Raw genomic sequence first — 23,578 nt, 5'->3', positions numbered from 1 at the left:
CCGGAGCCCCTGGGGGCACCCGAGAAACCCATCCTCCCCTTGATCCTTCTTCCTGGAGAAGAGAGCATCCCGTTTCTAACGAGCCCCTGGTCTCGCGGCCAGTGTCGGTGGGTTGCGTCCCACTTGCCCACAGTGACCACAGTGTGACCCGGGGGCTGGAATGTCCCACACAATAGGAGTGGCAGGGGGAGCACTCTGCCTCTGTCAGCAGCTGATTGGTTACAAGGTGCCCCACAAACACCCTGTCAGCAGAATCAGCTGTTTTCGGGGGCTGCCCCTCCCGCCTTTACAATCACACACCAGCATGCGGCCCAGGGTTGTCATGGCTTTGTCCCCCTTATGCATGCTTAATTGACAATTAAGTTGGGGCTTTGAACCAGCCTGGCTGCCGCTGATGGGCCTTCATCTTTCCAGGGAGAGTCACAGGGGCACCCTTTGTTTGCTCTTCTTGGGGGCCTGAAGTTACTGTAGCGGGCTGCCAGCAGCCATTCATCTTCAGCCTGGAAGGCCTTTATCTGCAACCCCCCCCCATTCCAGCTCTGGCCAGCAGGAGCTGTCCCTGGTTAGAGGCCCCATGACAGCCCATTCTGAGGCCATTGAGGAGGCCCGGAGTGATGGCCCCTATCTCCATTCTGGAGCGGAATCAAGAGAAAGGCCCCCAAAAGGTCAGAGAGCAGGGCTGTGGCAAGGAAAGGGACTGGTTGGAGACAGGTGCTTGTATTGATTGGCTCAAGGAGGAGGAGGAGGAAGTTGGCCTGGAAGGGAAGCCAAGGCTTGGGCTAAGGCTAGGGATCCAGCTGCATGAGCTGTGGGGCTCCGTGTAGCCTCCGCTCCAGTCTGCGGCAGACTCACCTGGCCAGCTTGCCAGTGAGGGGCAGACGGACCTCATCAGCCTTCGTTCACCCCACATGTCGTGTCCTCGCTCTTACACCATCTTTTGGGGAGGTTGAGGTTCATCCTCCTAGAAAGAAAGTGAGGCACAGAGGTGAGAGGAAGCCCTTCCAGAATAATCTTTGGATACCCTGACCGACAGTCTTTTTACATGGGGGACTTCATTTCTGTGGCCACTTTCTCTTGCCTCCCTTCGAACTCTATTGCCCCCTCTCCAAGCCCAGGGTGGACTTGATTGGCCCAGTGGTCAGATCAGAGCTTGAAACCCATTGAATCCTGCTACCCACTTCCCCCGCTTGGCTCCCTTCACACGTCCTCCCCAAGTCACCCACCAGAATCTAAGCCTGGGTCTTAGACAAATCGAACCCTGGGCCAGGATATCTGTGTGGTTGCTGCTGTTTTTCCCTGATGCAGAAATCAGTGGGACTGGAGGAAATCTCCAAAGTGCCCAATGGAAGGGTTATGGCTGCATGTGAATAATCATAACATCTGTGTTGATTAAATATTTCCTGGGTCCCAGGCCCTGGGCTGAGTGCCTATACGCATCACCTCAGTTAAACCTCACAGCAACCTTATAAGGGTAGAAACCTTCTGTTCCCACACCCCCATTCTACAGTCAAGGAAGGGGAGAGGTTTAGAAGGTAGATAATTTGCCCAAGTTCATATAGTTAGTAAGTGGCAGACAGGTTTAGAACTGTCACATGCTTACCATCTCTCTGCATTATGCAGATGCTAAGAACTTTGCAGGCATGGAAACATACACACTACACACACACACACACACACACACACACACACACACACTACTCCCATAGTCCCTTCCTCTCCCACATTCTTACTGCTCCCCTCTGAATGACAAAAAGGCTTTAGGAGAGCTGGGCCAAGTATGGAGGGGTCACCCAGTCTGGCTGGTTTATTGCTTCCCGCCTGCCCCCTCCCTCGGCAAGCTGTTGCCCCTGACCAAGGAAGATTCTGCACCCTGCCCCAGTAAGAAATTCAAGCCCCCTCTTTCATGAACCCATCCCCATCTGGGTAGGGATTTGAACTGCCCTTGTAGTCAGCCCTGTCTGGGGGCACTAAATGCCTTAACAGCTTAATGGGGCCCAGAGACAGCCTGGGCACCTCAGCGCCCCTCTGGAGCTCCGCCCACTCCGGCCCGCAGACAAGGGGCGGGGTTTATGAGGGCGGCTGTAAAAATATTCATCTCCACAGCAAAGGTCTCCCTGGCAAATAAGCCCCATTGTCCCTAAGTAACAGATCATTGCCAGTTCAGAAAAGAAACAAATCCTGCCTTGAAACATCTGGTACTTCAGGAAGCACTTTGGTACCAACACTTGGGAGCTGAGCGCTTCTCCTCTGTCGGGACTTTATCTGCCGGGCGTTTTATCTGCTAAATTTGAAGGTGGTTTATCTTGCAGTACCACCCTATGGGCTTCCACTAGATTGAGGAAGACAATCAGGATATTAATGAGATTAAGAGGCCCAGCCTTCAGAGGCTTCTGCTGGTAACCTCCTTCTGATAGTTGTGGCCCGACCCTGGTCTGCATACAAAGACACCTGGCTGCGGGATGGCGGGGCTCAGAGGCACTGCACAGAGGGGCTGGAGATACGGGAGCGCTATCGCAGTAGGCAGCCCGGTGGGCCATGCCTAATCATCCCCCTGAAGGACCCTTAGATGATTCAAGGACTCCTTGTTGTCTCCAATCAGCTCGAAGGAGGAAGGAAGCTGCCTACAAGGGCAGAGCCCTGGCCAGCAGGTTCCTGGAGAAGTGCCCTTGGAATCTGTTGAAGTTTTGTTTTCTTTTCCTTTTTCTTTTTTTTTTTTTTTTCTTAAAGATTTTATTTGAGAGAGAGCACACCGGCACTGGGGAAGGAGCAGCAGGGAGGGGCAGGGGGGAGGGGAAGAGACAGACTGCCCTGGGGCTCAATCCCAGGACCCTGAGATCAGGACCTGAGCCCAAGGCAGATGCTTAACAGATGGAGCCACCCTGGAGCCCCTGGTTGTTGAAGGTTGAAGCGAACTTCTTGATATGAAGGCCCAAGATCTGGCATTTTGCCTCTACCCACTTTTCAAGGAGAAGTACAAGCACAAATGGGGAAGATATATAGATGTAGATATGAATGAAACATAACCCCGCAATAAGGTCAAGTCAAGCATTCAGTTGTGGTTATCCTAGCGGTCATGGGAACTCTGGTATAGGGGTTGGCAAACTTACCCTGGAAAGAACTAGATAGTAAATATTTTAGACTTTTCAGGCGCTATAGTCTCTTTTCACAACTGCTGGACTCTGCAGAATAAAAGCAGCTCTGGACCATATGTAGGTGAGCAAATGTGAGGGTCTTCCAGCAACACCTGATTTATGGGACTGAAGTTTGAATTTCCTATAATTTTCAAACATCACAAAATACTCTCCTTTTAACTTTTTTCCCAAGCATTTAAAAATGTAAAAACCACACTGAGCTGATGGGTCCTACAGAAACAGGCTGCTTTGGAGTGTGGGCCACAGTTGGCTGACCCCCACTCTAGGATGATGGTTCCCAAACTTTGTCACACCTTAGAAATCAACTGAGGAGCTTCTAAAAATCCCAGTGCCCAGCCTGTGCCATAGACGCCTGACCATCAGTAACCCAGACGCGTAATACACACTGAAGATGATCTGTGGACTTGCTTTCATGATCCAGCGGGCATAGCAACAGAATCACAGGCTGTGGGGGAGGACCTGAATTCCCCCTTCAACTTGACCACTCATGAGCTATGTGACCCTGGGCAAATCTCTGCGACCACTAAGCCCTAGTTTCTCAATTTGTCCAATGGGGACACCAAGTCATACAGATGCCACAGGGATTAAATGAGATAATGTATGGAAACACCCTGGAGGTTGCAGGTGCTCATAAATGGTAGCTCATGCCATATCTTGCAGAGCCTTGTTTTGGGGTTCCCCCCTCCTTTCCCTCCATTCCTCTTGAAGGTCTTCCAGTCCTAACTCTTAGAGAACTTTTTTTTTAAGATTTTATTTGACACACAGAGAGCGTGCATGTGCACGCACAAGCAGGGGGAGTGGCAGGAAGAGGAAGAAGCAGGCTCCCCACTGAGCGAGGATCCCGATGTGGGGCTTGATCCCAGGACCTCGGCCCTCGGGGATCATGACCTGAGCCAAAGGCAGATGCTTAGCTGACTGAGCCACTCAGGCGCCCCCTGGCTTTTAGAGAATTTGAGTGTTTTCAACTAGATACTCATCTTGGTGTTTGCAGCTGGCTAAGTCTGGCCTCCCTCGTAGAATACTGTTCTTTATTCTTCCAAGGACTGCTCTGTGACATCTGTAGCATACTTCCAGCGCCATGTCCAGTACAATAGGCATGTAGTGCAAATGCACTAAACAGGAAGAGAAAAGTGGGGAAGCACCAAGGATCATGGGGAGGGGCGGAGGCTCATGACCATGTAGCAGGAGGTCAGGTTCATAAGATGACCCTGAATTTCCTGGAGGGCATTTTTCTCCTTTAATTCAGGGAGGCGTGAGCACCCTGCTTGTGAGTAATTAGCCCCGGGAACCTGCCAATTAGAGGGGGTGTGGTTCTTTCTTGGTGGAAGCCGGGTTTGAGAAACTTAATGGTCTTTGTTCTTAGGAGGGAAGCCTCCCCAAACTTCAGGTGAAAAGAGCAGCAGGAAGGGGAGGGAGAGCACACCCCCTGCAGTGAATGCGGGAAACCTCAGGAGCTCCAGAGGGCTGATTTTTCTGGAAGCTCCTTCCCTCCACCTGTGAGCCAGCTTCTGCTCTAGACCCCTGCCCATTGCCCTCTGCTCTGGCTGCAGCCGCCAGACAAACAGGTTGTCAATGAAGCTCGGTCTCTGATGCATTCAGGAAGCCAAGAACCAACTTTCTTAGGACCCATACTCACATCCTTCCCAGGTTGGAGGAACACGGAGCAGATCTTTTTGGTGTTTAATGACGCTCCGGAGGGAAGTCTACACCCCCTGAGGCAAGCCGGCTACAAGCAGTCCCTTCCTGGACCATACTCAGAAGGGTGTATCTGGGTCACAGGGGTAGCACCCCAGAGAGGCTCAGGCTTGATCTGTGGTTCTTTCACTGTTTGGTGGTTACTTGGTCTCTCTGAACCTCAGTTTCTTCCTCTGTGAAATAGGGATCATGGTACCTACCTCCTGAGGGCTGTTGAGCATCTTAAGGATGATCCACCACCAGGTGTTGTTGGCTCTGGAGCCCTCCAGGCCTTGAGAGGGAGGAAGAGCTTTGGGTTTCCCTGGGTTCTTGACAGGGGTGTGGCTTGGCCGTTTCACCCTGGAAGTTTCCCTTGTGCAGGAGCCCTGCTTCTCATTTGAGACATCAGAAACCATGAAATCGCAGTACTGGCAAGACCTGGGCTTCTCACATCTCCTTCCCAGGCCACATAAAAGGCATCTGGGGAGCTCATTAAAAACACGCATGTCTCCTTTTTAAAATCAAAACCTGGCATGGGGGGCATCAGGCATGGGGAGTTTCAACAAACTCCTGAAGAGATGTGGAGGTCTGTAGTCAGGGCTGGGTATCATGAGGTCTGATGGAACAGGAGGGTCGTGAAGGGGTTGATGGTTGTCCGGATGGTCCTTTGCTGAGCTAGGAGAGGTGAGGCAGCAGAGGGAAGGGCCAGAGACTCCAGAGCCATGATTGAACAGGAGTGACCTTGGGCCAATCACTTCACTTCCTACGGATTCTGGCAAATGAGAGTGTTGGACCTCTTGGGTCTGACAGATTATTATTTGGAGATCAGGGATCCTATGGAGTCTTGGGACCCAGCAGCAGAGGAAGGTTGGCCATTGTGATATCTTATTGTTAAGCTCATCATCAGTCCCTCTCCTTTGCTCCTTCCCCATTTCAGGAACTGTGTGCTGTTACAATCCTTCCACCTTTATTAGGGACCATTAGAGCTTTACAGCACCAGCAGATTGGGTGGGGCCAGTCACAATAAACAGATTTATAATGGGTGGAAACGAGACACCTATCACTGTTGGAGGTTAACACTTTCAGGGCCTTTGAGTGGCAGTCCGCCTGCCCAGGCCTTCTGGCCCTGCGGGCCGCAGGGAGCCTCCTCCTGGCCAGCCCCTATTGGACCGTGCTGGCAATAAAGCCCAGTGAGTTCTTGCTCGGCGAGGGTGGGAAACCTCTAAATAACATCTCTCATCTGCGTAACATCGATTTGCACGGTGGGCACAAAATAGCTGCTTAATTTATTTCAAGATGTTTCATGAGTGGAAACATTCGAGTTTACAGATGGAAACAGATGGATCTGCTCCTCCTTCTGGAGAATCCTCCTGGTAGGTGAAGTAGAGGGTTTGCATCCCTACGTGTCCAAGAAAAGAAACAAACCAAGTAAGGCTGTTCTGTCTGCCAACAGAGCCGCTCCAGAAGGCTCTAGAACTGTGTTTGTATTCTGAATGGTAGAATTCTCATACCAGTGTCTGAGCCCGAGTGGGCTTTCTTCACCACCGGTCCACAACTGGTGCCTAGCATAGGGTCGAGGTTCTGCGTATCTTGCAGTGATGAGGTCTGTCAGGGAGGGCTTCACGTCCAAAAAGGTGAATGCTTAAATCCCATTTTATTATCTGTTTCTCAGTTTTAAACTGAGCGTGTGGTATTTGTTTCATTTTATATAACATAGTATGTTGTTATTTAAAGCATGTGTTCCCTTTTCTAGGAACAGTATCATCCAGCACTGTCTGCACTGATGCTGCTTAACCAGCATATAACGCCTAACACACACACGCACACACACGCACGCACACCGTCCAACATTAAATGCTACCAGGAAGTTTTCAAAGAGCAGGAGTATTCATTCTCCCTTAATGTTCTCATTTAGTTTCTACTAGTTTAGTTTACAAGCTTAGTTAAGTCTGCTTGTTTGATTTAGTTCTACTAGCTTAATGTTCTGCTAGATTAGTTCTTATGATCTCTTACCAACATCCCTTGGGCAAGAAAAGAGCTAGTATGGCTCTTCCTGAGGTTTCATTGAGCAAGCTGAGGTCTAGGAAAGGGACTGGACGTTGTACAGATCAGTGTCATTTGGCAAGATGGCTCTAAGCTGCTACTATCCTCGGGGAGTGCTCCCTGAGTGCTTTGCCAGTGCTCCTGGTCAGTGGAAGCCAGTAACCATCCAACCTCTGAAGCCTCAGTGCGTGACACTTGGTGCTACCTGGGACCGGGGTCCGTGAGATGGTCACCAGTGGCTATATGTCATGATGACGACGATGGTGATGGTGCCTGGCAGCGGTGATGAAGAGGCTGGGGTCTGGCCAGGCAAGTGCCCATAACAAGGCAGCTCCGACACTTGCCAGGCCTCAAAGGATCTTCTCCCTGGGTGTCACTTCCCAGCAGGGCTCTGCTTATGAATAGGTCGCAGTGGAAAACCTCTCCTTTCTGAGGCAATTTTATGAGCCCTTCAGTCACAATACAGATGTCTGTTTTTAGGACCTTACTTTTGTGTGGACACCTAGTGGCTCAGTCTGCTGATGGCTTTATAGCCTTCCCCCGTTGCCCAGACCCACTAGAAGCATCATCATTCTCCTCGCCAGCCAAGCCCAGGGGCCTTTGTTGCAGCCACATTACCCCTCCCTGCAAAGGCTGCCTCTGAGAAAAGAGACCCCAGGAGCCAGACTGCAGCCGGGCTCTGTCTGTCCTCCCTGCCTTCACCCTAATGATGTCCACCATTAACCCTTCTCAGTTTTACTCCAACTTCCTTTGGAGAAAAGGCATTTAAGTGACTCATGTTGCCACAGTAAATTCCCATTAATTAATCCTTCCTCAAAGTCACCCGAAGAGGCCCCAAACTGGGTTCTAACAGGGTGAATCTAAATTTGGGTTCCCACCCACAGCCCCAAACATTTAGAAATGGTCATCCTGTGCTTATGGAAGCACCCATTCCCATCCCCCTTAAAACAGTTAATGGGGGTTATGCTTAGGTCTCAAGAAATCAGGAATGGGTAGGCTCCCCACAGGTGCCCCATTGGCCCTTTTTTACACCAGGTAGAGCTCTGCCTGAGATCTCTGCTGCTTCATATGTGATACTTATGCCGCTGTGCACCAACCTCTGGCCTTCAAACACCAAGTCACCCAAACGGGTCTGTGTTATATCTACCTCGATGATCTTTTACTCTCTTTCTCCTCCTCTCTCGCTCCCCCTTCTCCCTTCTTTAAGAGGCATGGCTCCCACTAACCTCAGCAAAACCAGGAGATCTAGAGGAGAGATGTATCCCACTCCCAATTCTCCACCGTTCTGTTCAGCAGACCGGCAGTGTGGGTCCTGGACAGGGCTGGAGCGTAGGTCATTCATCCATCAGCTGCTTGTTCCAGCAGTATTTACTGAGTGCCTACGTGGCTAGGCTCCCAGTGCCTGGGTGGCTCAGTCAGTTAAGCGTCTGCCTTTGGCTCAGGTCATGATCCTAGAGTCCTGCAGAATCGAGTCCCGCACTGGGCTCCCTGCTCTGCAGGGAGTCTGCTCCCTCTCCCCCTGCCGCTCCCCTTGCTTATATGCGCACGTTCTCTCTCTCTCTCAAATAAATAAAAATGGAATCTTTAAATGAATGAAAATAAAAATAAATGGGCTAGGCCCTGTGCAAGGTGCTGAGGACACAGTGGAGAAGGCAAGCAAGGTCTTTCCCTCATTGGGTATACATTCCAGCAAGAGATACAGCCAAGCAACAAGTAAACAAAGTCATTTCAAACCATTGGTGGCTCATGATGGAGCCCAGCATACCTAGAATTGATTCGGGGTCTATGGGAAAGAGGAAGAAGGGTCAGCTTTGGAGGGGAGACAAGGACAAGGAGCCAGAGGTAGTGAAAATAATCTCTTCTTCATCGAACCTCAGTTTTCCATTCTGTCAAATGGGCATCTGTGACACACGGAGAGCAGCATGTATAGGAGACTCACAGAGGTGAGGACTTCTTGAGCTCTCAAGGGCCAGCCTGGCCTCTTTCACTTGTAGCCGCGGACTCTAGGCTGTAGTGCTCATTGCCAGTTGTCTGATGTTTGCCTGTAGAGACTGGCTCTGGGGTAAGGACCCGGCGGGGTGGCCAGGGCAGGCCTCATGGGGAGGACAGGCAGAGTTTCTGTTGCCCTTCTACCTCCTCACATGTGTGATTTTCTCAGGCGCTCTGTACACGTTAGGGTCTGTTCTCAGCCAAGATGCTTTAATGGAAGATGACTTTTTTTTCCCTTTTCTTTTCTTGGCTCCCTCTGCTTTGATTTTTATAAGAAAACCAGTTTGTGGGCTTCCCTTAAGTATCACTCCACTTTTACTCCTTGAGTTCAAGAGTGTTTACCGTCCCCGCGGGCCTGTCTGTGTTTCTGCCCTTACGAACCGGCCTCCTCACTGAGCCACCTCAGGTAGAAGGCGATGTGGAATTGAAACCAGCCTAGTGTTTGAACTGCTTTCATCTTACATCAGCTTTTTCCTCTCAGGCTTTCAGATTTTTAATCTCCTAAACTCTCTGCAAACATTAATCTTGATGCCCAGAGTGGAGGAAATAGGACTAGGAACTGGCAGGAGTCCTGCCTGTGTCGCCGATGAGGACACTGAGGCAGCAGGGCTGTCTCCTGTGTGGAAAGCTCTCGTTGCTGGAGTTCCTAGTCACACACCAGGGAACGGTGCGCCCTTTTTTATCCCAGATGAGCGTCTCAGAAGTTCCCAAGATGGAATCATGTGTGTCTCTGACTCTTTCCTCAAGAAAGTGACTCCTCTGTGGGAAAAGGGGGAGTGGATTGCTGTGGACACATTACCGGGCCCCCATCAGGACGGGCCTCATTCCTCCTGGCCCCCTCCCCGGCCCTGAGTTCTGGCGTCATAGCAAAGACAGCTCTGTCTGCCCATAATTGATGGACAGGGTTGTTTCCTTTTCTCCTTCACACGCTCCCTCTTGCCTGGGCTTAAGTTCCCAGTTTCTCGACCCAACAGGGTTGGGCTGTGCTCTGCATGAGGTTAGAAACACACGGGAAGAATGTGTGTGACAGAGCCCTGGCCCGTTGAGTAATGTTTACTCTGTTGGTGGCTGGGACGCTCGTTCGTGCTGGCAAAGGTCCATTGGTTGGAGGAACATTCCTACATTATCAGGGATGGGAGATTGGCTTGGAAATGTCAAGGGTGAAAGGCATCCCACCAGATTCTGGGTACAACTCACAGACCCCAGGAAAATGGGGCCCCTGGCTTCAGTGCCAGAGGCCACGCCAGGGCAAACCCAGGAGGCCCCACCTCCTTCTTCCCCCCACTTCCTATAAAAGAACAATTCTGGTCATGTTTCCCTGGCTGACATGGCTCTTCTGTTTGCCCAGCTTTTTCTCTCCCCGGAAAACCCGGTGCTTCTCTCGCCGTATTTTACTCACTCATTATTCTGGCTTCTGAGGAAGGAGGATCCATGTGGCCATCTTGTAGAGAAGAATGCCAAGATACCCAAGTTGACCGGCCCAGGATCATCAAGGCAGAGAGACAGAGAGAATTTGTCTCAAGTGTCTCGATGCTGATGGCCTGTTGATTTCTGGAATTGTGGCATTCCGGCTGTTTTTAGAAGCTCTTCGAGAGCTGTAGTTCTCGCCCCCTGAAGCACAGGTTTCTGAAAAGTCCTTGTGGTTAATTACACCCTAAATGGGTCCTCTCCCAGGTCCTCCTGCAAGGCAGTTGTGTCTGGCCTCAAACACAGGTCCATGGCCAGTTCTGTAGAAGCTGACGTTGACATCAGAAAAACCACAGTGCTCTGTAAAGTCACGCATAAACCATGGGGTTTATGGGTTGGGGGGGAATGGGGTTAAGGGCACACTACTCAAAACTTCTCCAGTGACACCCTTTGAAGAGGTAAGAATCTAATAAAAAGATGAGCAGAGTTTTACCCCTGTGAACTGGTTAGGAAGTGTTTCAGTGCAACAGTATATGGCATTTTTCCTTGAAAGAGCCCTAAAGTTTGCATAGGGAAGGTGTCACAAGGGCCTCAGCCTGTGAGTTCCCGTGAGGTGGTGGGCGGAGGAGTGTCGGAAATCGGAGGGAAAGTTCTAACTCCACAGGTGGCCGATAGCCCATGCAGGGAACTGCTGGTAGCTGGTAGAGGCTTGAAGGGGGTGTGTGTGTCTGCGTGTGCATGTGCACACTAATGTGTTCAGTGTTTTCCCCTGTGGCTCCGCTCCTGTGGGTGCAGGTTTCTGGATTCCTCAAATGGGAAATTCACGTTGCATTCAGATTATTCCATAATGTATCAATAGAATTGGAACAGATGCACGCTTTTAACACCAGCATTGCCTTGGGACTGACTGCATTTTCTCCTTCCTCCAGAAGGGATGCTCTCTTGTCCTGGGGCATGCCTGCTCAAAGCAGCTGAGGGCTCATTCCTTCTTTCAGTAAATAGTCACAGTCCCAGGCCCTCTGTGAGGCTCTGAGGATGCCACAGTGAGTAAATAGCCATCCCTTCCTTTAAGAGGGAGAGAGAAGTACCCTGTCAAAGGAACATTATGGTGCCAGGGGACGGACTCCTGCTGTAAGGGTCTCAACTGCATGTAAAATGCAAAGGGCAAAGCAGGTAACTACCAAGATGAATCAAGGAGAGCTTGACAGAGGTGGTGACATTAAGCCCTCTTAAAAAAAAAGATGTGACATGGAGAAGGGAAGAGCTTTCCCAGCAGAGGGAACAGTGGAAGCAAAGGCATGGAGGCAGGGGGTGAACAGGCCAACGTGACAGACAGCAGGTGCTCTGATACGGCTGTATGGGGGCGTTGTGTGAGAGGCTACAGCCAAGGGGCTTGGAGTCCCAATGGCCTGATTCTGCCAGTCTTTGCTGTTGTGGCTTTTCCAGAAGGCAGTGAGGGGCCATGCTGGATTTCCAAACAGGGCAATGACATGGTACGAGTTTGTTTTGGAAAGAAATCCCAGGCCGCACCAAAGTGAAGAGTGCCCTGGAGGAGGCTGCTGGCACAGGAACCCGAGCGTGAAGATGCTGGCTTCTGGAACCATGAGTTCCGTTCATGCCTTGATACTTCTGACCAGTTATTGCATAGAAACCGGATGCGTTGTCTCTGTCCCACATGCCGTCAGGAATTTAGAAAGAGCCCCACACCCATGATCCTGAGGCCTAGAACAGGTGAAGTAGGTCAGCTCCTCCCTAGGACATCAGGGATGGCTCTGGATTCTAGCTGGGAGGACTTTGGCTGCTGGATACAAGGTGCTGTGGTTCCTAGGACCAGCAGTGGGGATGTGGCCAGTGAGTGCCTTGAGATGGGAAGTGAGTGCAAGGTAGAGGATCACCTTCTGGCATTGTCTGTCTGCTCTGGGGACCTCTGGGGACCTCTGGGGCTATTGACGCAGCATCTTCAGTCAGTCAGTATTAAACCAGAGCCCTGGTGGTATATTCCCGTTCAGAGTTCATGGGAGTAAAGGAAGAAGGGGAGAGGCCATTCCACTGCCCTAGTGCAGTACCTGGCCCGTAACAGGGTCTCAGTCAAGTTTTGTGATCTCAACCTTCCTGAAAACGTCTTTTAGACAAAGATGGTCCCAAGGTAGAAGGAGCTGAGGTATCTTGAGCAACTGTTATGTGCTAGGCAGGTTCTGGGGACTTTCACATCTCTTAAGGTCATTCGTTTTCCCAATGACCTAAGGGGCAGAGACTGTTAAACAGCAAAGAAACAAGCTCAGGGAGGTTCAGTTACTTCCCCAAGGTCACACAGCGCATGTGTGGTAGAACCAGGATTTCAACCCAGGTTGCGGGGTTGCAACGCTCCTCCTCCTTTGAAGCGCTCTTCTGGGTTTGTGAAATACCCAAGGACCTGGCCTCTCCTTCCTCCAACGAGAACACTATTCCTGGTGCATCGCCAGCAGATACCTTGTGATACACCTTCCCCCTCCACACCCCCTTTCAGGCGGCTGCCTGATCTCCGAGCCACCTTCTCTGGGCCCAGAGTGATTCCCAGACTCCTGGGGAGAGGAGCACCGGTCGGAAAGGTCACAGGTGAATCTGGAATGGGCGAGCAGCCCCCTGCCTCACTCCCACCACACTCGGGGGGCAATAGCAGCCCCCTCTCCCAGTGGGCTCAGAGATAAGGAAGCTGGGGTTCCCCCAATACACTGAAGGCAGAGCTGGGATCAAACAGGGATCCCCTAACTCCCTCCCGATGCTCCCCCTTAGCCAGAGGTCGAGGCCCACCAGTCTTTTAACACAACAGCCCCACCTTGACATTTCTCCTAGAATGAAGTTCTGCTGGGGGAGAAAACGAGGTTTAAAAACCATGTCAGCCTTGGGCTACATTGCTAGGGTTCTAACAAATGGCTCTCGACACCCTTCTGCCAGGCTCCTTCCTAAAAGGAGGCTTTTGTTTCCTGTGGATCTCCTTGGTTAATTATTTTTAAATAAATAATTATGTAGCCTGCGGTAGGGGAGAAGCCTCTCCGTGACCCATATTTGATCATCAGAGGACTGGCCCTCTTCCTTCAGCCAAATTAAATAGGCTAAAACCGGAGTCTGTTTGACTTGAGGCTGAATCGATGATGGGGACAGGCTGGGAGGTGAACACACACCTGACTCCCAGCGTTATCACCTCTCTCTCCGGAGCAGAGCATCTTGGGGAGGTAAATAGCTGGCCTGGGAGTCAGAGAAAGCAGGAGAAAACAGGGTGAAGTCCAGTCCCTCCAGAAGGAAAGAATGAGAGCGGCAGAGGCCAGGTCTGCCTCCCAGGTTGCTTCCAGAGCAAAACCTCCGGGCTTCTGCAGGGAAGGATCCTTTGGTAGCCCTTCTCCAGGGACAGGTCATTCCACTGGGTGCTTAGAACCTGCCCTGGGTTGTCTAGAATTCCAGAGTCTTAGGACAGGTGCCTTGGGGTCCTTCTCCATACTAGCCCCCTCCCCGCCTATAGTTACCCCTTTTTAGCATTAGGCTAGGAGACTTACAGATATTTTCTCCTATCTCGAGATCACTGTGTTAAGGATATGTTTCCTCCATCATATGAGACGAGGCTGTGGCACAGACAGAAAAGTCATTTTCCCAAGATCATCTCCAAAGAGCAAATTCAGGAATCAAGCCCGAGTTTCTCTAGCTCCTGAGCCCACAGTCTTCTCACTGTCCCTCCTTGTCAGAAATCTCTTTCTCTTGCTGATGGAAAACCTGCCTCCCTCTTTTCCATTGGATCTGCTCTGGCTCCTGAGCTCACAAGGCCTATATCTTTCTTCTTCTGCGTAATAGCAGTAGGAGCTATTGGGACACACCCTGCCAGGAGCCCAGTGGCAAATGTGAGTGGAGAAAAAGAACCTAATGTGACCCAGTGGGGCAGAGTAGAGAGTCGTAAATAGGAGACTTCAGGGCTGCAGGTGGCTGTGGGGGGACATGGGCAGGACCAGGCAAGGGGTGCTGCTTTGGAGGCAGGGAAGCCTTTCCTCCTTTTAACGTTATGGCTCCTGTTCCCCCCAAAGTGGAGTGCCCTAGACCAATAACCATCAAATTCCAATGCTGTCCCACTGCCACCCCCACCAGCAGCCCCATGCATCAAAGGATGGGGACAACCACCCATAGAAGAAGTCCGCAGAGCACACAGTAAGCCGCTCAGAGTCAGGCAGATTGCTTTTGAAGGTTGGAAGCCCGCCTTAGCATTTGTTTGTTTTCTTCCTAGTCCCCTATGGCTCTAGGTCATATCAGCCTTGGGTAACGTCCTTTGGATGGTGTCAGGAAAACTGGCTTGGGTCTCCTTTTGGCAAGCTTCGTGTTAGTGATTTGGAGGCTCCTGTGGGGGTGGGGGGAGCTTTGTAGCCTCCTCGGGAGGGTGGGGCCCTGGGGGAGCAGGAAGGAGGGCAGCAGGAAACAGACCAACAGAACCAGTGTCCTTGATACAGTCAGAGTTAATATGGGGAAAGCTGGCAAACGGAGAATTGCAGCCAGACAGTTGGCCCACCTCTCCAAGCAATGGCACACCGAGAGCATTCCATCTCCCTACCTTGCAGGTAGACCCAGGGTCCCTCAAACCTTTTTGTTGAATCCAAAGTGCAAAACAAGTACATGATCTTCATCAGCTTTGAGCTTAGGTGAGATGTCCCAGAGCCCCCCAGCTTTGTCTTTGGCTGTCTCATGGGCACATCCAGAGAGACTTTGACCCTGCAAACTGGGCCCAGGTTCTTTGCCCCCCCCCACCCCTTTTCTGCTTCCTTCTGTAGGCCACCTCTGCGCAGCACTTTTGCCTTCCTGAGCGCAGACCTCTGTTTTGGTTCCTGAGCAAGAGGGAGGGTCAGAGCAGGGAGGCTATAAGCATGCTTGGTTCTCCCCTCCCTTGCAGACTAATCATCCACGTCCTGCCAGGATGTGCTCCCTGCCCCACCTCCTGGTGGCTGCACCTTCCCCTGGGCCCTGGAAGTCAGCCAGATGGGACCCCATCAGAGGAATGTGAGTTACAGAGCCCAAGACTCCCAGCCGCAGCCCCACATCCCTGTCCTGCTCCGCCCGTGTCCCCTCGGGGGCCTCTCAGTCTCAGCCAAAACCATGGTGTGCAGAGATGGATGCCTTCCGCTATGGCTCCTGCAGGGGTCCCTGGGCAAGTGCCTCTCTGTAGAATGGGTCTGCTGATACTTTGCAGGCCCCACATTGCCATGAGTGCCGGGGAAAAATTCCTAGAAGGCATTTTGAAGAGTAAAAGAAATACTCTTACCAGGAAGAGAAGGCCAATCTCAGCACCTAAATCCTGAAACAATTATGCTAAAGCAACAACGAGGGGAATCCTCTCATGCATTTGAGTTCCTTCCTTGCTCCTTCCCTCCCTCCCTTCCTCCCTCCTTCCCTCCCTTCTTTCCTTCCTTCTTTCTTCTGACAGGTATGTATTGAGTGGTCACCAAGTGACAAGACACTAGGGATACCACCATGAACAAAACAAACCAGACAAAAACGCCCTGCCCTCGTGGAGCTTACATTCTGGAATTTGAAGTCAAGCCCACGCCACCTCTACCCTAGAGAAAGATGGCCAGTGTTTCTTGTGGGCAGACGGGGGAGGAGAAGGCTACTTGGCCTTCTTGGCGTCCACCCTTGCCAACAAGGGGAGCCGAGTCTGTGTTCCAAGGCCCTGGGGGCACTCACGGCTGCTGTGGGGTCCGTCTTGTTTTGCAGGCGTCCGCTACAGCCAGCCGGGGAACAGTGAGGTCACTTCCGCCTCAACAATCAGCCACCATGGCAACAGCGCCATGGTGACCAGCCAGTCCGTTTTACAGCAAGTCTCTCCCGCCAGTCTGGACCCTGGCCACAATCTCCTCTCACCTGATGGTAAAATGGTGAGTACACCTGGGCCATTGTAGCTCTGGAGCTGATAAGATAAGAGGCAAAACAAACACAACTTCTCACAAGGCCTGCCTCAAACAATGAGCCATTGTAGCCCCTTCGGGGAAAATGGGGGCTGTCCAGAGTTGGAACGGAAAGGTAGGACTGGTGACCCAGCCTTTGGCGGGTGGAAGAGGTGTTCGGTTTGAACCTAGCCAATAAATCTGACAGAGTTCTGCTCTCGTTTTATTGATTGAATGCCTCATAAAGGAGCAAGCCGGGTGGGACCCTGTTTGTTTTGGGGCCCGCCAAAGACATTTGCATTGATAAAATGTTCATTTTTACCCACCCCCCACCAAGGCCTCCAAAGCCAGTCTTTTCACCTCAGAGAGGACTTCACTTGGAAACAAGCCCCCTCTTTCTCTTCACCGCCCCCTGGTGCTGGCATAGAGAGAAACTGAGTCGGGATTTAGCGGGCAGGAGGGATGGAGGGAAGCTTCTTGAGCTGGGACATCTGATGTACCTCACGGAAGAGCACAGCACAGAATGGTGGGGTGGGGCAGTGCTTGCCCATTGAGAAACACCGACTTTGAAGTTCCAGGGACCAGGGTTCAAATCCCAGCTCCCGCACTTAATAGCTGAGTAGCCTTGGGCGGGTTACTGAACTCTTCTTTCTTTCTCAGCTATAAAATGGGGGTGATAACAATACGGTAGCTTGGGGGAGCAAGTATGCTAACAAGTTAAGACTCCGCACCATGTCATAGAGTTGAGAAACGCCGTGGTGGTGTGATGTGGATGTCTGTGTCCCTCTCTCTAAATGAAGCTTTCTATGGCCATACCCACAGCCCACACCCAGATTTAAGTTTAGCACACTCGGTGAGGAATAGACTCTTTGAATTGACAAGGCTCTCACTCTCCAGCCACACAAGGGCAGGGGAGCACGGCTAGTGAGAGAGACAGGCATTACGACACCGGTAAGGGCAGGAAATGGAAAACTTTATTCTTTGGGTCACGCTCTGTGTTTCGGTGGGGGAGGAGCTGCTGGTTCCCGGCTTCCACGCTCAAGGCGGAGCTGCACACATTCCCTCAAGGTGTCTGATCCAGAGGCAGGTGGGGGCTGGAGCGGTGGGGAGGGGACTGGGGGGACGGGGACGGGGAGCAGATGCCATTTCAGACCTTGACGTGTGTGTACTGTGTAGGCAACACAGGAATGGTGAGTCACAGGTGACTTAGTCCCCAGCTCCCTGGAGGGAAAAACAGCATGTAGTTTCCAAGGGGAGAGCTAGCCTGGGTCGTGGTCTGTGCAGACGCGCTGCTCTCCCCTGGTAGCAGTCTGTGCAAACGAGAGAGGCACGGGCAAGTTTCTGTGAGTCACTTGGACACCCAAACAGGTTAGGGGTAAGGATCACCCAAGCTGCTCCGGAGAAGGGGGGTTTATGGGAGACATAGCCCATGAAACCCTCCAAGTCTCCACTCCTCTCGCTTGAAGGTCCTTGGGGTTTCCCTTTGGACCCTCCGGCTCTTTCTCCTCAGAGACAAGTGGCCTCACCCCAAGCCGGGGCTGCTGCAGACAGGCTTTTTGCTTCCTGTTCTGCTCAGCAGTGCCCTAATGGGCAGCGTGTTACTGGATTGATGATTGACCAAGAGAGCACACCTCAACGTTAGCAAACACCTGGAAGCTGGTTTGCGGGGACCGGCTTTTTGCTAGTCTCCAACACCCTGGCTTACATGTTATGTCACTGTTACTGGATGCCCAAATGCAAGAATCTGTTTTCTGTTAATATGTAACAGGTCCATCCCAGAATGTGGTCCACCAAGGCAGGAGTGGAATATGGTTAAAAATAACGCAGGCAAGGGAACCCGTGTGTCCACGTCCTGGGCTTGGTTGTTTATCAGTGATAGGATGGAAGTTGCTTAACTTCCGCTTCCTCATCTGTAACATGGGGGGCAATCATGCCTGCATGGTGGGATTGGTGTGAGGATGGCTTGTAGCACTGCAGTTCTTTGGGTAAGCCCCAGGCGAGGAGTGGCAGTCTCTTGTGTACTGACGTTCACTAGGGTGTGAATTCAAAATCTTCCCCCGGGGATCAGTTTTGGAAATACTGCTGGTCCACGTGAGCTTTCCTTTGCACTGTCTGTTCCCTCTCCTGCACCCAAGGGCATAGGCAAAAAGCTGGCCTGATTTAGGGTTGCAGTTTGTGTGTGTTGAACATTGTGTTGTTGTTGTTGTTGTTTTAAAAGCACCTACTGTGGCACCTGGGAGGCTCAGTTGGTTGAGTGTCTGATTCTTGGTTTCAGCTCAAGTCATGATCTTGGGGTCGTGGGATCAAGCCCTTTGTCGGGTTTTGTGCTCACACAGAGTCTGCTTGCCCTCCACTTCTCCTCTGACTCATGCTTTCTCTTTCTCAAATAAATAAATAAAAATCTTAAACAAACAAGCACATACTGGGGCTTCTGGCTGGCTCAGTCGGTAGGACATGTGCTCTTGATCTTGGGGTCATGAGTTTGAGCCCCACATTGGGCATGGAGTTTACTTAATAATAATAATAATGATGATGATGATGATGATAAAAATTAAAACACACATACTGGATACTTTCCCAGTATCAAAGCTCAGGCCTTAGAGGCGGATGGCCTGCTTTCAACACCAACATGACTTGAGCACATTTCTGAACTTCTCTCAACCTCTGTTTCCATGTCTGCAATGTGGGGGTAATAACACCAACCTTGTAGGTTGTACACAGTAAAGCACTTAGTGTAGGCGAACTGCAAATGGCAGCATTCATGTAATTCAGACACAGCGAATTATCATGTAAGAATCATGAAGGCAGCCCCTGGCTTCCTTCAGTTCTGGAGGCAAGTAGAAAATACTGGTTGCATTTTAGAGTGGGAAGGAACTTGACCAAGGTTACCCAAAAATAGTAAGTGGAAGGGATTTGAACTCTAGCAAAACTGAGTGTGAATTCTGGCTTCCTCACTGACTAGTCAAGTGACGCAGAGCTGGTCTGTCCACTGTTGGGAGGATCAGTCTCTTAATTGGTAACGTAGGGGCAGTGGTGAGAATGCCCTCCTTACTTGTGTCATTATCTGTTGGGGACAATCAGTGCAAGCACCTGACAAACTCTAAAGCCATGGTTGGCATCTGTGTTTCTCTTTCACCATTAAAATCAAACATTGAAACAGCAGAGATTACTGTCACTTCATTGATTTTCTCCAAAAGACTACGTTACCCAAAGTCTGAAGGCAGGTTACTGATTTCTTTTCTTTTCTTTTCTTTTTTTAATGGCTGTGACATTTTGAAAAACAAGCCCAGTGAACAGGCTGGTTCTCTCTTGTTTGATGTGGTCAGAATTCCTTCTTGGTCACGTGACACCTCCCCCCCTCCAACCCCAACTGACTTCTTGATGCCCATTTTTAAAAAAACACAAACAAACCCGTTTGGTTTTTTTCTTTCTTTCTTTTTCAAATTAACCTTGGAAGCTATGGGGTTGACCAGAAGGTCAGGGCGGGAGATAGTGTCTTACCCAGGTGCTGGCATGAGACCTATTGTTTGACAAACTCCAGAAGAAGGGCAACAGGACTACTCAGACATGAATGTCTATACTCTAACCCTAAAGTATCTCCAAGTAGTCCTGATACCATCAAGAATGTCTAGAGTAGTTCAGAATGTCAGGAGACATCTCTCTCCCTTCTTCTTCCCTCCCCCCTCTTTTCTTTCTTTCTTTCTTTCTAAGACTTTATTTTTAAGTAATCTCTATACCCAGTGTGGGGTTTGAATTTACAACCCCGAGATCAAGAGTCACATGCTCTACCGACTGAGCCAGCCAGGTGGCCCGAGACATCCTTTCTTAAAAATAATTTTAGAAATTATTAAAACTATAAATAGTAAACTACTTTGTCACCAAAAACAAACAAACAAACAAACTATGTGCTTGTGTGCATCTGCAGGTGTGTGTGTGTGTGTGTGTAAAATTGATAAATTCTTATAATTAGTGGGGAACCTTTGGAAGCATTTTGGAAAACATCAGAATCAAAACAAGCACATTTATGACAGTTGTTTAATACTGTTTAGAAAATTCTAACCAATGTAATAAGACCTGTACACATATTAGTACTAGCAAGGAAGAGACCCTATCAGCATGTGGGCTCATGATGCCTTCATACCTTGGAAAAGTGAGGAAAATCAATAAGGAAAAGACACTATAAGGAATAAATAAAAGTATTTGATCCCCAGTGAAAGGTTGCAAAGTGGCCATGTGCGTAGTAAACCTTTAAAATTAGTAGCTTTCTCTTGCTCATCTGTCATTAAAATATAATGCTGCCACAGAATGGGGGCCCTTGGGGCCCAGGGCTTATCATTTAGTAGCTTTGTCATTAAGACAGCAGCTCCTTGACCAAAAAAATAAAAATTGTTCATGGATAGTGGAGATTCAGAAAAGGGAGAAAAGCACAATGATGGCTGATCTCCCTCAACCCTTAGGAGTAATGGCAGGAGCGGGGTAAGGAAAGGTCCTCTGTAAAAGGTAAGGACTTGGGTGCCTGGGTGGCTCAGTGGGTTAAAGCCTCTGCCTTCGGCTCAGGTCATGTTCCCAGGGTGCTGGGATCGAGCCCCACATTGGGCTCTCTGCTCAGCAGGGAGCCTGCTTCCTCCTCTCTCTCTCTGCCTGCCTCTCTGCCTACTTGTGATCCGTCTGTCAAATAAATAAATAAATAAATCTTTAAAAAAAAAAAAAAAGGTAAGGACTTGACTTCCAGAGTCAGGCAGACCTGGGTTTGAATACCACTTACTTGCTGGGTTATTGGATCTTAGGCAACCTACATATCTCCTCTGTGAAACAGTGATATGTCTATCTGATACTGTATCTACCTGATACAGATCTACGGTGAAGTTTCTGCCTCACGGAACCACAGTGAAGTTTGTCTGTTAATGTATGAGTGGTACTTAGTGGAGTCTGTAATGGTGAGAGCTTTCTGGCGCTTCTGCCTAGTCCCTAATCCACTCTCACTCAGGCAGATTTCAGTCGTTACTTTCAGCAATCACATGTCTTTAGCACCAGTAAGAGAGACAGCATGGAGCAGAACAGAGGATACTTCCAAATTGAGCAAGCCACAGTCCCACAATACCCGGGAGCAGAAGAATCCCTAAGGCAGGCAGGTAACTCAAAGTAGTCAACAGACAAAAGCACCATAAGGGTCGGGTTGTGTGTTTTGCTTCTTGGTCTTTAGCACCTAGAATTGTGCCTGCGCCTCAGTGTATGCTTCATAATTGTTTGAATGAATGAATGAATGAATGAATGAATGAGTGTGAGTGAGTGAATGAATGAAAGAGTGTGAGTAAGTGAATGAGTGAGTGAATGAGTGTGTGTGAGTAAGAGAAAGAAAGAGTGTGTGAGTAAGTGAATGAGTGAGTGAATGAATGAGTGTGTGAGTGAATGAGTGATGAATGAGAGTGCGGGTGAATGAATGAGTGAGCGAGTGAATGAATGAATGAATGAGTGAGTGAATTAGCTGTCCCGAGGACTTACTGAGCCATGTCATTTTGGATACTGGTCTTTGCAGTCCCGGTCCCACTCACTTTGCTCTTGTTTCTTCTCTCCAGCAGATCTCCGTCTCCGGAGGTGGTTTGCCCCCTGTCAGCACCTTGACGAATATCCACAGCCTGTCCCACCATAATCCCCAGCAATCTCAAAACCTCATCATGACCCCCCTCTCCGGAGTCATGGCCATTGCACAAAGTAAGCTCCGTTCTTGGTCACAAAACCTAGGGGGAAGGGAGAAGAAGGGTGGAAAGTAAGTCAATCTGATTTTTTAAAAAGGTTTATAAAAAGCTCCCTTCAAACTCACCCACTGCTTGTCGATTTTGATTCTGCTTATGTTTAGTTCCTTATCTCTCTCCTCAACAATATTTGGACTGTTTAGCCTAAAGAAAGAGGAACAATGGAGTCACACTGAATCTGGGTCACAGCTCACCAGCTGTGCATCCTGGGGCAAATCATTAACCTTAATGAGGCTCAGTTTCCTCATCTGTAAAATGGGTTGCTGAGGTGATCCAATAACAGTGCATAGAGACATGCTTGTAAATCTGCAAATGTGAGTATGTAATATTAGAGCTTGTACTTTTGTCTCGTGTTCATTTCTACCTGTAAGGATGTGGTAGATATTCCAGGAAGTGATGCTGATGTTTCTTTGTGCTGGCGAAGATGGAGCAATGATGGGCTTCCTTCTAAACAGGGAATTTGATGTGGTCATGGGACAGCTCTTTGGCCAGTGGTGAAAATACATTGAAAACTCCCAAGGGAAACTGTAGGAGCATCTCTGATCCTTCAAGGAGAAACATACCGGAAGATGGGGCATGGATCTGGTCCTTCCAGCTCTAGGGGGCTCTTGTACAAGGAACCTCTAGCCCCTCACGGGTGCACCAGATCAGGGCATGGAAAGGCTGAGGGGGGTCGCATGCCGCTCTCAGAATTCTAATGCTGATGAGTAGTCAGTTTGTTTCCGGCTTCCATCATGGCAGCACGGGCCAAGTCATCACCCTGACCCTGGGAAGTCTTCCCAAGAAGTCTCGGGAGAGATTGAATGGTGCATTGCTCTCCTTCTCTCTGCTAATATCATCCCCTTGTCCTTGTGGCTTCCCTATATCGAGTGCCTGCACTTCTTTACTTTGTTCCTGCCTTTTCCTCCTCTCTCTCTCTCCTCTCTAAGTCAGCTATAGCCAAGGTGGCTACTCAGATCACTTCTGCGGAGAGTGGCTCATGTGCTGTTGGAGGGTAGAACTGGGCTAGACCCATGGCAGGCATCCAGCTTTACTGAGCATGTCCTCAGCTGCTCAGGAATTGAAATAGCAAATGCAGTTGTTTTGTTTTTGTTTTTTGTTTTTGCAGAGAGAAATGGGACTAGAGAAGCTTTTAGAGAACTGACAAAATAAAAAATTTTTAAACTCACTGCCTTTTCATAGGAATGTGGTAACCATACTAACAGCAGGGTTTGAGAGTGAGCTAGGATACCTAAAACCAGCTTACTTGCCTTCTAGAAGATTTGGTTAAACGACCCATGTCTAAGCTCTTTTTATCACCTCTTAATTTCCACAACTGAAAAGATACACAAACCATCCCACTTACTTTCTTTCCTCCCACATCAAGCTTCGGCTGACACACAATCCTTAATATTTTCTTAGGCACTCTCTGAACTAAAATTTTCCCAGAAGCTATTCCATATTTTTTCAACTTTGTTCCTCCTGATTTCTTCCACCCAGACTTCTCTGCCATCTTGCTGTATCCTTAATCTGCAGAGTATACATTGGCCTTGGAAGTGTGTTCATGGTGCATGTGCAGGTGTGTGCTTGGACTTGGGGGGTGGGGTAATGAAGAATGGCGAGGATCCCCAGAAAACTTGTCTGAAACTCGTGGTCCTAGCCAGTGGAGTAACAGGCTGAAGACTTG

At 49.9% G+C, this 23,578-nt stretch overlaps 1 protein-coding gene across 5 annotated transcripts in view; it reads left to right on the top strand.

The window, feature by feature from the left end:
* The window catches only part of HNF1B (HNF1 homeobox B), a 52,363-nt gene that overhangs the window by 15,341 nt on the left and 13,444 nt on the right, over positions 1 to 23,578 (top strand). For 3 of the 5 annotated variants that reach the window (XM_047708287.1, XM_047708285.1, XM_047708289.1), the window contains exons 5-6: positions 15,990 to 16,150; positions 21,736 to 21,871. In XM_047708287.1, coding sequence (XP_047564243.1) covers positions 15,990 to 16,150; positions 21,736 to 21,871 — 297 coding nt within the window. The remainder of the gene's footprint in view (positions 1 to 15,989; positions 16,151 to 21,735; positions 21,872 to 23,578) is intronic. The other 2 variants (XM_047708288.1, XM_047708286.1) reach the window with 1 other exon arrangement.

The sequence above is a fragment of the Lutra lutra genome, chromosome 16 (genome assembly GCF_902655055.1).
Source record: "Lutra lutra chromosome 16, mLutLut1.2, whole genome shotgun sequence".
NCBI classification, from domain to species: domain Eukaryota; kingdom Metazoa; phylum Chordata; class Mammalia; order Carnivora; family Mustelidae; genus Lutra; species Lutra lutra.
Note: the sequence above shows the minus strand (reverse complement) of the source record. Positions and strands in the feature narration are given on the sequence as shown.